This window comes from Panulirus ornatus, chromosome 48, assembly GCF_036320965.1.
Source record: "Panulirus ornatus isolate Po-2019 chromosome 48, ASM3632096v1, whole genome shotgun sequence".
NCBI lineage: Eukaryota > Metazoa > Arthropoda > Malacostraca > Decapoda > Palinuridae > Panulirus > Panulirus ornatus.
This window is the reverse complement of record NC_092271.1, coordinates 28,700,749-28,716,658: the sequence shown is the minus strand read 5'-3', so window position 1 is coordinate 28,716,658 and position 15,910 is coordinate 28,700,749. Positions and strand designations below refer to the sequence as shown.

At 40.4% G+C, this 15,910-nt stretch overlaps 1 protein-coding gene across 1 annotated transcript in view; it reads left to right on the top strand.

Annotated features, from left to right (window-relative positions):
• Positions 1-11,347, top strand: part of Spt6 (transcription elongation factor Spt6) — a 71,473-nt gene extending 60,126 nt beyond the window's left edge. The window contains exons 12-13 of the mRNA XM_071690372.1: positions 2,934-3,063; positions 7,364-11,347. Coding sequence (XP_071546473.1) covers positions 2,934-3,063; positions 7,364-10,916 — 3,683 coding nt within the window. The 3' untranslated portion in view covers positions 10,917-11,347. The remainder of the gene's footprint in view (positions 1-2,933; positions 3,064-7,363) is intronic.
• The last annotated feature ends 4,563 nt before the right edge of the window (positions 11,348-15,910 follow it).

Sequence of the window (15,910 nt, the reverse complement as noted above, 5' to 3'; positions counted from 1 at the left end):
CATTTAACAATCCTTCAAAATACTCCATCTCCTCATGTCATCACTCCCTGATCACTACCTATTATCACTTCCCTTTTTGCCTCCTTCATCAATGTTCCTCTTTTTTTTTTTGTCTTTCGTACATGATTTACCTCCTCTCAAACATCTTTTTTTCTCCTTAAAGTTTAATAATACTCTCTCTCATCCCAGCTGTCATTTGCCCTTTTTTTTTTTTTAACCCTTGTGCTGTGTTTTTGACCTCCTGCCTAACCAGTAAATCAAAGAATATTGCTTGCCCATTCAGCTGCTTTTCTACTCTGCTTGCTTGATTTTAGGACACACAAGATTATTTCACATGTCTTTTTCCTCATTTACCTTTTGTAGTTAAAGAGAATTCATGCTGCAGCTTGCCTTTTTGTGTTTGATACCGACATGTAAATTTTTGCACTTGTTGATTAAAAAGTTTTTTGCCAACAGTGAGCCCAGTCCTTTATTTTTTCCCAGTCTGTTTGAAGCTGCAAATGTTCAGTTTCTGATGTGGATATATTTTGTAACTTGTTCGCTGATGATACAGCGCTGGTGGCTGATTCATGTGAGAAACTGCAGAAGCTGGTGACTGAGTTTGGTAAAGTGTGTGGAAGAAGAAAGTTGAGAGTAAATGTGAATAAGAGCAAGGTTATTAGGTACAGTAGGGGTGAGGGTCAAGTCAATTGGGAGGTGAGTTTGAATGGAGAAAAACTGGAGGAAGTGAAGTGTTTTAGATATCTGGGAGTGGATCTGTCAGCGGATGGAACCATGGAAGCGGAAGTGGATCATAGGGTGGGGGAGGGGGCGAAAATTTTGGGAGCCTTGAAAAATGTGTGGAAGTCGAGAACATTATCTCGGAAAGCAAAAATGGGTATGTTTGAGGGAATAGTGGTTCCAACAATGCTGTATGGTTGCGAGGCGTGGGCTATGGATAGAGATGTGCGCAGGAGGATGGATGTGCTGGAAATGAGATGTTTGAGGACAATGTGTGGTGTGAGGTGGTTTGATCGAGTAAGTAACGTAAGGGTAAGAGAGATGTGTGGAAATAAAAAGAGCGTGGTCGAGAGAGCAGAAGAGGGTGTTTTGAAATGGTTTGGGCACATGGAGAGAATGAGTGAGGAGAGATTGACCAAGAGGATATATGTGTCGGAGGTGGAGGGAACGAGGAGAAGAGGGAGACCAAATTGGAGGTGGAAAGATGGAGTGAAAAAGATTTTGTGTGATCGGGGCCTGAACATGCAGGAGGGTGAAAGGAGGGCAAGAAATAGAGTGAATTGGAGTCATGTGGTATACAGGGGTTGACGTGCTGTCAGTGGATTGAAGCAAGGCATGTGAAGCGTCTGGGGTAAACCATGGAAAGCTGTGTAGGTATGTATATTTGCGTGTCTGGACGTGTGTATGTACATGTGTATGGGGGGGGGGTTGGGCCATTTCTTTCGTCTGTTTCCTTGCGCTACCTCGCAAACGCGGGAGACAGCGACAAAGTATAAAAAAAAAAAAAAAAAAAAAGGATCATCTGTGAATTTCAGTATGTTACAATGCAGCCCATTATCAATGCAGATAGAATATATACAATGGAGCCTTGTATGATGGATTTACATTTAACAGACTTGAAAGAATATCTTTTTTTCCAAATTTTTATATTTGTTTGTTGTTTTTTGAATTAGCGAGGTATCACCAGGAACACACAAAGAGGAAGCCTCATTTGCTGATGCCATTTCTTAAGCTTACATGTGTGATGCACTGAAACAGCTTCATATGCACAACCAGGCCCTGCAGACCTTTCTGTGGTTTACCCTGGCTGCTTCATATTCCCTGGTTCACTCCATTGACAGCATGTTGCCTCATGTACCAAAGTACACCAGTCAGTTCTGTCCTTTGCAGGCTTTTTACCCTCCTGTATGTTCAGAGCCCAATGACTCAGAATATGCTACACTCTGTCCTTCCATGTCCAATTTAGTCCCTTTCCTTGTGCCTCCACTTCAGATATATATCCTCTTTGTCAACCTCTCTTCGTTCATTCTCCCATACGTCCAGTTAATTTCAGCACTTCCTTTTCTGCTCTCTCTCCCAAACTTCTCTCTTACCCAGTCATTACTTACCATATCACTCTTTTCACATCACGTATTGTCCTCAAATATTTAATTTCCTACTTATTCACCATCTTCTATACTTCTCATTTATAGCCCATGCCTCACATCCATACAACATTGTTGGTACTGTTATACATACCTTCAGACCTGCCCATTTTCACCCTACCAGCTAATGACCACTATAGTGTGGTTTAGGGGATTAAAGTCCTGATTACACTGAGGAGTATGTGGAGAGAGGTGACTGTTTATGAGGGTTAAGCTGGGTATGTATGATGGCTTAATAGTCGCATTTGGAAGTGTGGCATGAGGAGTGTTGATTGAATAAGAAATGATATGGTAAGAGAAAGTTATGCTAGTAAGAAGAGTATGGTTTGAGATGGCTGTAAAGGGTGTGCTGAAATGGCTTGGACATGGGGATGTGATGAGTAAAATGAGGTTTACTAAGAGGGTATGGATGTTAGAGTTGAAGGGGGAGACTCTATTGGAGATGGAAGGATGTAGTGGATGATGCTTCAAACTGTTTGGACTGGAACATGTAGGAGGGTCTGAGGCATACACGGGATGGAATGAATTGGAGTAATGTGGTTTTCAGGTGATGACTTGATGCCAGTGGGCTGAACCAGGGCATATTAAGTGGCCAGGGGAAACCAAAGAAACGTCTGTTGGGCTTTGCTGTGATTGGGTGACTGGTTTCATTTCATATATGACAGCTGGAGAATGGATGTGAGCAAATGTACCCTTTCTTTATTTGTTTCTGTTGCTTCCTCACTTCACAGGAAATGGCAAACAAGTTTGAAAAAGTTGTGATAATTCAGCATTCATTTAATATTCCAGAGTCACTGACAAAGAAATTTGGTCTGACACCTGAGCAGTTTGGTGAGAACCTCCGTGACAACTATCAGCGATTTGATGTAGAGCAGTGCCCAGAGGATCCCATGAAGGAAGCTGATGAATACCTTTCTAAGTAAGTAAATTGTTGATAGCATGCAAATTACACTCTTACCATCGACCAGTACCCTTGCTAGTCTCCTTCTATGGCTTATATTAGTAGACTTCCAATGATGAATATCATCTTTTAATGCTTATACTGCAGCAATAAGAATACCTGGTTACTACCATATGCTCAAAAGACACAAAAAAGAAACCTCTCAAAGAATATATTCTTATGAAATCAAAGATAGGCATGCAGAAATATGAAAATTTGAAAAAATAAATCGTCATGTACCTTTGTTTTTGCCTTTTTGGAGTATTGGAGTGAATGGCTGAGGGGCCACTCAGTCAGTGCATTGCTGTGTTGTGGGGGAAGTGGGAGCAATGTGTAATAAGAAGACAGGATGGAAGCAAGGAGTGAGTGGAGTACTTAACTTGGCATTTGGTATTTAAGACAGAGGGCAGAAATTTTTCTTCAAATGATGTTTGTTGCAGTTGATGTATCAACATCATATGATGTATGTCACAGATATGATATCCAAACGGTAGAATAAGTGAGTAACTGTGATAAAAAGAATGAATTTATCAAAGAACAAACAGGTTTATCAAAAAAGTGAGCAAATGAGTGAGTGGTAACAGTTAGTGATGACGTATGGAGAAGATGAAGCGAGCATTTTGAAAGATTGTGTTTGATGATAGGTTGGTAAATGTAAGGTCTTTGGGTTGGAGTGGTATGCAAAGTTGGAGGGTTGTATAAAGTGGTTTGATGAAGAGAGAAGAGGTGGTGAAAGCTTTTTGCACGATGAAATGTGGCAAGGCAGCTGGAGTGGAATGTTTTTGCCATTGAATTTCTTAAGAAAGTGGGTGACTGTGTTATTCATTGGTTCGTAAGGTTTTCTGTTGTAGGTGACTGTATTGTTCATTGGTTGGTAAGGATTTTTGTTCCATATATGAGGTGCCTGAGGATTGGCAAAATGCATGTATTGTGCCACTGTATAAAGGCAAGTGGGACAGAGTTGAATGTTCTAATTACAAAGGAATAGTCTTGAGTGTACTTGGTAATTTGTATGGGAGAGTATTGAGAGGGTGAGGGCATGAAAAGAGCATCTGATTGCTGAAGAACAATGTGATTGCTAGAATGGTAGTGGATGTATTGATCATTTGCTTGTTATAAGATTGTTTGTGAGAAATACTTAAAGAAACAGAATGATTTGTTGTGGCATTTATGGATGGGTTGTTTGTGAGAAATACTTAAAGAAACAGAATGATTTGTTGTGGCATTTATGGATGTGGAGAAGACGCATGACAAGTTTGGTTGAGATACCTTGTGGAAGGTCTTTAGAATACACAGTGTGTGAGGAAAGCTGTTAGGAACAGTGAGAAGTATTTATCAAGGGTGGGAGGCATGTAAACTATTTGGAAGAGAGGAGAGTGAATGTCTTGAAGTGAAGGTTGGTCTGCAGCAAGGATGTATATCACCATGGTTGTATAATTTTTTAAGGATAGGATGGTGAGGGAGGTAAATGCAACAGTCATGAAAAGAAGGGGCAAGTGGCAGTCTCTATGAGATGAGAGGGCCTCAAAAGTGAGTCATTTGTTTGCTGATTATACTGCACTGGTTGCAGATTTGAGTGCAGAAGTGCTGAAGTTGGTGACTAAGTGTGGACATTTAGGGAAGGAGGAAGTTGAGAGTAAATGTGAATAAAAGCAAGGTTTAGCTGGGTTGAAGGACAGGTTAGCTGGGGTGTGAGTTCGAACAGAGAAAAATTGGAGGAAATCAAGTGTTTTTGATTCCTGGGAGTGGACATGGCAGTAGAGGTGAATCATAGGGTGTGTGATGGAATGAAGGTTCTGGGAGTGTTAAAGAATTTTTGGAAAGAGAGAATGCTATATGAGAGGGCAAAGTTGGGTGTGTTTGAAGGTATAATAGTCCCAACAATGTTATATGGATGCAAGGCATGGGTTGTAGGTGAGATATTCTGGAGGAAGGTGGATGTGTTGGAAAGAAAAAGTTTGAGGACAATATGGGGTGTGAGGGGATTTGATCAAGTAAGTAATGAAAAGGTAAGATATGTGGTAATAAATAGAATGTAATTGAGAGACCTGAAGAGGGTGTGCTGAAATGGTTTGGACATATGAAGAGCATGTGTGAGGAAAGGTTGACAAAGAGGATATATGTGTCAGAAGTGGAGGGAACAAGAACAGGGAGACCAAATTAGAGATGGAGGGATGGAGTATAAAATGTTTTGAGCGATCTGGGCCTGAATATGCAGGAGGGTGAGAGATGTACACTGTCCTGCATGTTCAGGCCCCAATCATTTAAGGTCTTTACTTTATCACTTTATCCTTCCATCTTCAGTTTGGTCTCCCCCTTCTTGTCCCCTCCATTTTTGACATATGTCATCTTTAGCAATCTCTCCTCACTTATTCTCTTCATATATCTAAACCATTTCAGCACACCTTTATCAGCTCTCTCAGTCACTCTTCTTTTTACCACACCTTTCACTTACCCTTCTATGTATTACTCGATCGAACCACCTCACACCACAAATTGTCCTCAGACATGTAATTTCTAACACATTCACCCCTCTCCACACATCTTCATATATAGCCCATGACTCATATCCATACAACAGCATTAGGACTACTGTACCTTCATACATACTGAATTTTCCCTCCTTTCTTTCCACATTTCCCTCAATGCGTCCAGAACCTTATCCTCACCCACCCAATGACTCAGTTTTCATGAGTCCATGTGCTACCATGTCTACTCACAGGTATTGAGATCATTCCACTTCCTCCAAATTTTCTCCATTCAAAGTTGCACCCCAGTTAACCTTTTCCTTTGCCCTGCTGAGCCTAATAAGCTTACATTTGCTCATATTTACTGTCAACTTCCTCCTTTCACATGCTCTTCCAAACTCAGTCGCCAGCTTCTGTAGTTTTTCACTCAAATCTACCACCATTTCTGTGTCATCAAAACAATAACTGACTCACTTCCCAGGCTCCCTTTTTCCCTACAGATTGCATACTCACTCCTCCCACCAAGACCCTTGCATTGACCTCCCTCACCACCCCATATATAAACAAATCATACAGCCATGGTGGCATCACACACACCATTCTGCAGACCAACCTTCACCTTGAAATACTGATTCTCTCCTCTTCTTACTTATGCTCAAGCTTTACACCCTTGATATAAATTTCTCTGCTTCTAGTAACAGTACTCCCACATCATACATTCATAAGACCTTCCATCAACCCCTTCATATGCTTTCTTTAGATCCATAAGTGCCACATACAAATCCATCTGTTTCTCTTGAGTATTTCTCTCATACATTCATCAAAGCAAACACCTGATTCACACATCCTCTTCCACCTCTAAAACCAATTTGTTCCTTTCTAGTCTGATGCTCTGTACATGCCTCTCAATCACCACTATCCCTACAACTTATCAGGTACACTCAACTCACTTATACCTTTGTTGTTTGAACACTACTTTTTTTTTTTTTTTTTTCCCTTGTACTATTCATGCATCTCACCATTCCTCAGATACCTCAGTACATGGAAAATCTTAACTAACCAATCAACGAGACAGTCCCTTTCTTTCTTAAGAAATTCATTTGGAATATCTTCCACTCCGGCTGCTTTCCCACATTTCATCTTATGCAAGGCTCTCCACATCTTTCTCCACCAAACCACTCTCCATGACTTTTACATTTTGAATACCTTCCCAACCCAAATGTTCTACGCCTGCCACCATATCATCAGACTTATTCAACAATCCTTCTGAATTAAAGAAATATATAGAAATTTATTTAGATAATGTATTACATATTATTGGGAATTATGAATTGATTACATAGCGAGATGTGTATATATTACACTGTTAGTGGGATGCATCCTACACCTTGGAATGTTGCAGCCTCTTATTTGATGATTTTAACTTGCACATAAATAATGTATTTTTCCCCCAGAAAAATATGCTTTTCTGAATGGTAAGATTTTTTCCTAAAAATTGCAACACTGCAGTCAAAGGGTTAAACCAGTACTTTCATAAGATATTCTAGTAACCACTTCACATTGATATTCAGGATTATTTGATGTCATCTTTAGGAATATCACACAAGTCGAGCTTTTCAGAGGAAGATAGATGACCTTTTCAGGCAACCCATTAAGGAGGTAAATCAAGATAATTCATAGTGGTGCATCTGCTCAACAGATATTGCAACTAAGATTTGTGTTTGGTGTTTCCTGTTTTTTGTCTGTTTCATAGAATCAAAAGTTGTACCGTATGATTATAACCTGGAGACTTGATTTATTTTTTATTTTAGGATGTGCAGCACCCCTGAACGTGTATTGGAGGCAGCTGTGCGAATGGTTGGTTGGCAGTTGGCTTGTGAACCCTTGGTTCGTCGCACGGTTCGAGAGGCATATTTTGAACGTGCCAGGATCAGTGCTAGGCCCACTCACCAGGGATTGAAGATCATTGATGAACATCACCCACTCTATGCCATCAAATACCTTAAGGATAAGCCAGTTACAGATTTGCAGGGTGACCAGTTCCTTCGTCTTAAATGTGGTGTTGAAGACAAGCAGATGACAATCAGCCTGTCTGATACAATTGAAGGGAATACAACAATTAGTTATCTTGATGAAATGAAACAGCTCTATTACCGTGATGAATTTTCACAAGTTGTTCAAGACTGGAATGACCTGAGAGGCCGTGCTGTTACATTTGCCTTTAAACGGGTTATTGAAGACCTCAAGAGGGAACTCTCTCAACGTTTGCTTCAGGAAGCTAAGGATCATGTAATGGAACAATGCTGTAGTAAACTCTATAACTGGATAAAAATTGCTCCTTACAATCCTGGTGACTTTTCTGATGAAGATGAAGATGACTGGGACACTTCAAAAGGTTTTCGTGTTTTTGCTATTGCTTACATGCCAGACCTTTCCCAAGCTGCATTTGGATGTTGTATTGACATTGATGGTGACTGCTGTGAGTACATTCGTCTCCCTCATTTGCTCAAACGGCGTAATGCCTACAATGAAAGAGATGCCATGGCTAAAGAGAGTGACATTAGACGCATGCAAGACTTTATTTCCCGCCGGAAACCACATTTGGTTGTTGTAGGTGGGGAATCTCGTGAAGCTATTATGGTTAAGGATGACCTAATCCAAATACTCAAAGATTTAGAGGAACAGGAACAGTTTCCTAAAATAAGTGTTGAAATAATTGATAATGATCTTGCAAAAATTTATTCAATGTCCAAGAAGGGGGAAGCAGACTTCCTTGATTACCCTCCACTTCTTCGCCAGGCTGTATCAATTGGACGACGTGTTCAGGATCCATTGGTTGAGTTTTCACAGCTTTGTAACCTTGATGAAGAGTTGCTTAACCTTAAGTTGCACAATTTGCAGGATCAGCTGAACCCTACAGAGGTATTAGATTCATTGTACACAGAATTTGTGAACCGCACAAATGAAGTTGGGGTGGACCTGAATCGTGCTGTAGCATACCCTTATACTCAGAATTTAGTTCAGTTTGTTTGTGGTTTAGGACCAAGAAAAGCCAATCTTCTTTTAAAAAACATGAAGCAGAATAATCAGCGTCTTGAAAATAGAAATCAGTTAGTTGTTAATTTCCACATGGGTCCAAAAGTGTTCATCAACTGTGCAGGTTTTATTAAGATTGACACTAATGCTTTAGGTGACAGTGATAACTACATAGAAGTTTTGGACTCTACAAGAATTCACCCAGAGGCATATGACTGGGCTAGAAAAATGGCTGTAGATGCGCTGGAATATGAGGATGAAGAGGGCAAACCTGCTGAAGCCTTGGAAGAAATCTTGGAAACACCTGAGAGACTAAGTGAACTCGACTTAGAAGCTTTTGCAACTGAACTCCAGAACCAGGGTTTTGGTAAAAAGAACACAACTTTATATGATATCAGACATGAATTGAACCATAGATATAGAGATTTTAGGTTGCCTTTCAGGTCACCTACACCAGAAGAAATTTTCAATATATTGACTAAAGAATCGCCAGAGACCTTTTATGTTGGTAAACTTGTCCAGGTAACTGTTACCAACTTCATTCATCGTAAACCACGGGGTGATCAACTGGATAATGCCAACCCTGTCAGAAATGAAGACACTGGCCTGTGGCAGTGTCCCTTTTGTCTCAAGAATGATTTCCCTGAACTGAGTGAGGTGTGGAATCACTTTGATGCTGGAGATTGTCCAGGTCAAGCCATTGGCATTAGAGTGCGGTTAGACAATGGAATATCAGGATTTATCAGCATCAAAAACTTATCAGACAAAACAGTAACTAATCCAGCAGAGAGAGTGAGAAGAGATGGTCTTGTTCTCTGCCGTATAATGAAAATTGACCCAGAAAAATTCTCTGTAGAGCTTACATCAAGAACATCAGACTTGCAGGACTTGGATAGTAAGTGGAAGGCTCCAAAAGACCCATATTATGATTATGAAGCTGAAGAAAAAGATGTGAGTGTAGACAGGAAGAAGAATGAGAAGAAGAAGACTCAGTATCAGAAGAGAGTTATTGCTCATCCTTCCTTTAGAAATATTGATTACAATGAAGCTGAAAAGGTTATGCAGCAGTTGGAGCAGGGTGATGTCATCATTCGACCATCAAGCAAAGGTATTGATCATCTTACAGCTACATGGAAGGTTACTGAAGGGATCTGCCAGCATATTGATATACTAGAACAAGACAAACAGAATGACTTCTCTCTTGGTCAGAAACTGTGGATTGGAAATGAAGAATTTGAGGACTTGGACGAGATTATTGCCAGATACATAACACCCATGGCCATTAATGTGCGACAAATTTTGGAATATAAGTATTATAAAGAGTCCTTCCAGGGCAACAAGGAAAAAGCAGCTGAGTTTTTGAAAGAGGAGAAGAAGAAGAACCCTAAAACCATCCCATATATTTTTTCACCAAGGAAAGATTTACCTGGCAAATTTCTCTTATCTTATTTACCAAGAGTGAAAGTCATTCATGAGTTTGTTACTGTAAACCCTGAAGGTTTTAAGTTTAGGCAAAGATTGCAATATCCGAGCCTTGCTGGACTTCTCAAGTGGTTTAAGCAAAACTTCCGGAGAGCAGTGCCAGGTGCCACACCAGGAATGATGTCTACTCGTACACCTTACATGGGTGGTACAACTCCTAACCTGATGGGTGTTGATGCCTCCACAATCCAGAAGGTGGCCCAGAACCTCAATCCTCACATGCTACATAACCTTTCTCAAGCAGCTAGCAACACTCCCTATGGTGCTCATACTCCAGGAGCATTCTCTCAGGGCTATTCTAATTATGCTAATACACCTTATACTCCCTCAGGCCAGACACCCTTCATGACTCCATATGCCACTCCTGGACCTTCTACTACCCCTCGCTATGGTGGGTCTCAGACTCCATTGTATGGTAGCACTGGTAACCGAACTCCTTCACACCGGCCTTCTGCAGGACACCTGACCCAGCCCACTCGTAATGCACCCTCAGTTAGTGGTCGATCTGAACAAATGGACTGGAAGATGGCAGCAGCAGCATGGGTTCAGGCCAAAGGTGGGAGTAGTGGTCATGACACTGGGAGGATGACTCCAAGGCATCATGACAGTGGTCGTGTCACTCCACGATACTCAGATTCTCGTGATTTGAGGTATCCCTCTAGTCCAAGATACCCAGATGATGTATCCCGCCGCACCCCACGTTATGATGACCGTACACCTCGCCCTTATCATGATTATGATAACCCTCGCGCTACCCCTCGATCAGCACGTTCAACACCAAAAACCATTCACTCTCCTGCTAATATGAGTATTGGTGGAGACCAGACACCTCTTTATGATGAATAAGTTTGGTTTCCCTCATTTCTGTGTGGCTAAGGGGATCATCACTTTCAAGATTTTCTTTCTTTCAGTAATAGTTTGTACAGTATAAGAACTATAAATCTGTATTCAAGGGTTGATTACATTATTTATGTTGATTTGATTATGTTTATAGGGGATTTTTACAAGGACAGTCATTGATATGTAAAAAGATATTATGTAGTTTGTATTTGTATTCATTATATTTTTTTTATGCATGTGAATGTCATACTTTCATATTTTTTATATAAATAGTATCTACTGAGAATATGTAAAATAAAATAATACTTTGGTGAAAAGTTTCATAGCAATAACCCATTTGGGTTTTGTATAGTTATGCTTTCAAATAAGAGTGAGTGTATTACCCAGGCTCTACAAAAACACCTACTGTGATCTGAGAAATAAAATTTAGGAAAATATTGGTGATTATGAGTATTATCCTTCAGAATTTTTGGTGAGGGTTGTTGTATCTTGCAGATTGTGTAGTATTGCTGTGAGTGGGAGGAATGGCAATGGTTTAAGGAAAGAATAACAAAACTCTTAGCAATTAATTATTTATTAAAGGAATCTCAATGAAGCCATTGGTGTAATTGTACAAAAAATTTTATGATTTATTGTGGGAATATAGAATATTTTAGTGTAGGCTGTACTTTCAGAGAAAAATTATCACATGAAACTAATGAGCGGAGTAAAGTGTAAAGCACAATGTAAAAGAATGCATGGCATAATAGCTGTATACCAATAGACAAATTGATGAAATGCTAAAAGTGATATTGAAAGAACAGCAGTGGCAGCTCATGCAAAAGAGCTGCTAAGGTGCAGCTTCCCTTGCTATTATGCCGGTAGACTTATGTACAATATTTTTTTTTTTTTTTTTCTTTTTTATACTTTGTCGCTGTCTCCCGCGTTTGCGAGGTAGCGCAAGGAAACAGACGAAAGAAATGGCTCAACCCCCCCATACACATGTATATACATACGTCCACACACACAAATATACATACCTACACAGCTTTCCATGGTTTACCCCAGACGCTTCACATGCCCTGATTCAATCCACCGACAGCACGTCAACCCCGGTATACCACATCGCTCCAACTCACTCTATTCCTTGCCCTCCTTTCACCCTCCTGCATGTTCAGGCCCCGATCACACAAAATCTTTTTCACTCCATCTTTCCACCTCCAATTTGGTCTACCTCTTCTCCTTGCTCCCTCCACCTCCAACACATATATCCTCTTGGTCAATCTTTCCTCACTCATCCTCTCCATGTGCCCAAACCACTTCAAAACACCCTCTTCTGCTCTCTCAACCACGCTCTTTTTATTTCCACACATCTCTCTTACCCTTACGTTACTCACTCGATCAAACCACCTCACACCACACATTGTCCTCAAACATCTCATTTCCAGCACATCCATCCTCCTGCGCACAACTCTATCCATAGTCCACGCCTCGCAACCATACAACATTGTTGGAACCACTATTCCTTCAAACATACCCATTTTTGCTTTCTGAGATAATGTTCTCGACTTCCACACATTCTTCAAGGCCCCCAGAATTTTCGCCCCCTCCCCCACCCTATGATCCACTTCCGCTTCCATGGTTCCATCCGCTGCCAGATCCACTCCCAGATATCTAAAACACTTCACTTCCTCCAGTTTTTCTCCATTCAAACTCACCTCCCAATTGACTTGACCCTCAACCCTACTGTACCTAATAACCTTGCTCTTATTCACATTTACTCTTAACTTTCTTCTTCCACACACTTTACCAAACTCAGTCACCAGCTTCTGCAGTTTCTCACATGAATCAGCCACCAGCGCTGTATCATCAGCGAACAACAACTGACTCACTTCCCAAGCTCTCTCATCCCCAACAGACTTCATACTTGCCCCTCTTTCCAAAACTCTTGCATTTACCTCCCTAACAACCCCATCCATAAACAAATTAAATGTACAATATATCTTCACCTAAACCTGAGAAAAGTCGTACTAACCCATATCTACAAATTGCTTATTTGATATTACTTTCTGAACAAGAGTATATTTCTAATAAAAAATTTTGAAAGAACTTAAATGAAAATTATGCCCAACAGCTTCACTTTAAAAAAAAAAAAAAAAAAAAAAAAAAAAAAACGCCCTTTCAGCAGAGGAGAGCCAGGTTACAGCACCGGTACCATATTCCATATTGATACTACAGTATCTTAATTTCTTTTTGGCAAAGCTGAGGGAGAAGGCCTGTCTATAACCCAGTCACCCATTGCTTTATATTCTAGGCTGTTGATTTTGGCATATAATATGCTTGAAAAAGGACAAAGAACTGAACGTAGTGTGATCTACATCAGAGAAGATTTATGCAATGCAGGACATCTTTTTTTTTTTTTTTTTTTTTTTTTTGCTTTGTTGCTGTCTCCCGTGTTTGCGAGGTAGCGCAAGAAAACAGACGAAAGAAATGGTCCAACCCACCCCCATACACATGTATATACATACATCCACACACGCAAATATACATACCTACACAGCTTTCCATGGTTTACCACAGACGCTTCACATGCCCTGATTCAATCCACTGACAGCACGACAACCCCGGTATACCACATCGATCCAATTCACTCTATTCCTTGCCCTCCTTTCACCCTCCTGCATGTTCAGGCCCTGATCACACAAAATCTTTTTCACTCCATCTTTCCACCTCCAATTTGGTCTCCCACTTCTCCTCGTTCCCTCCACCTCCGACACATATATCCTCTTGGTCAATCTTTCCTCACTCATTCTCTCCATGTGCCCAAACCATTTCAAAACACCCTCTTCTGCTCTCTCAACCACGCTCTTTTTATTTCCACACATCTCTCTTACCCTTATGTTACTTACTCGATCAAACCACCTCACACCACACATTGTCCTCAAACATCCCATTTCCAGCACATCCATCCTCCTGCACACAACTCTATCCATAGCCCACACCTCGCAACCATACAACATTGTTGGAACCACTATTCCTTCAAACATACCCATTTTTGCTTTCCGAGATAATGTTCTCGACTTCCACACATTCTTCAAGGCTCCCAGAATTTTCGCCCCCTCCCCCACCCTGTGATCCACTTCCGCTTCTATGGTTCCATCCGCTGCCAGATCCACTCCCAGATATCTAAAACACTTTACTTCCTCCAGTTTTTCTCCATTCAAACTTACCTCCCAATTGACTTGACCCTCAACCCTACTGTACCTAATAACCTTGCTCTTATTCACATTTACTCTTAACTTTCTTCTTTCACACACTTTACCAAACTCAGTCACCAGCTTCTGCAGTTTCTCACATGAATCAGCCACCAGCGCGGTATCATCAGCGAACAACAACTGACTCACTTCCCAAGCTCTCTCATCCGCAACAGACTTCATACTTGCCCCTCTTTCCAAAACTCTTGCATTCACCTCCCTAACAACCCCATCCATAAACAAATTAAACAACCATGGAGACATCACACACCCCTGCCGCAAACCTACCTTCACTGAGAACCAATCACTTTCCTCTCTTCCTACACGTACACATGCCTTACATCCTCAATAAAAACTTTTCACTGCTTCTAACAACTTGCCTCCCACACTATATTCTTAATACCTTCCACAGAGCATCTCTATCAACTCTATCATATGCCTTCTCCAGATCCATAAATGCTACATACAAATCCATTTGCTTTTCTAAATATTTCTCACATACATTCTTCAAAGCAAACACCTGATCCACACATCCTCTACCACTTCTGAAACCACACTGCTCTTCCCCAATCTGATGCTCTGTACATGCCTTCACCCTCTCAATCAATACCCTCCCATATAATTTCCCAGGAATACTCAACAAACTTATACCTCTGTAATTTGAGCACTCACTCTTATCCCCTTTGCATTTGTACAATGGCACAATACACGCATCCCGCCAATCCTCAGGCACCTCACCATGAGTCATACATACATTAAATAACCTTACCAACCAGTCAATAATACAGTCACCCCCTTTTTTAATAAATTCCACTGCAATACCATCCAAACCTGCTGCCTTGCCGGCTTTCATCTTCCGCAAAGCTTTTACTACCTCTTCTCTGTTTACCAAATCATTTTCCCTAACCCTCTCACTTTGCACACCACCTCGACCAAAACACCCTATATCTGCCACTCTATCATCAAACACATTCAACAAACCTTCAAAATACTCACTCCATCTCCTTCTCACATCACCACTACTTGTTATCACCTCCCCATTTGCGCCCTTCACTGAAGTTCCCATTTGCTCCCTTGTCTTACGCACTTTATTTACCTCCTTCCAGAACATCTTTTTATTCTGATTTATAGTGATTAAAAGTTATGAGTAGTTGCCATTTACAGTCATTATCCTCTGAAACTGTTAAACTTAAAAAGGTTATAATAATAACATCAGTTACAACTGCCGAGGCAAAAAGATGCTTTTCAACCTTGGAGAGAATTTAGACTTTTATGGAGTATTGTGACAATGGCTTGACATTCTCAAGATTTCCTCGCAATGCAGCACCAGGAACAGAAATCACTGAATTTAATGAAAAAGTTTTGGATAACTTCATTATTTCAAACTTCTGTCATGTATTTTATTGTGAAGCTATTTAAACATTTATCAGTTGCAATTTTCTAGTCATCTACAGTCCCTCTAATTTGTATGAAACAAGCCACCATTGATAAGTAGTAAATAGATAACATCCATAAACATAATTGCCGATCTTAAGTAAGGTACATCTACATAAACAGGGGAGGGTCCTTGATAAGACGCGGAAAACGGCGATAAGTATAAGTATAATAATAATAATGATAATAATGATAATAATAATAATGATAATAATAATAACAGGTTTTAAAGCAAATATATTTTCAGAACTTGAAATGATAATGTAAAATATTTCATGTTTCATCTGGCCGGCAGGTACCAAAACAAATTGATTATTTTTGATATGTAAGTAT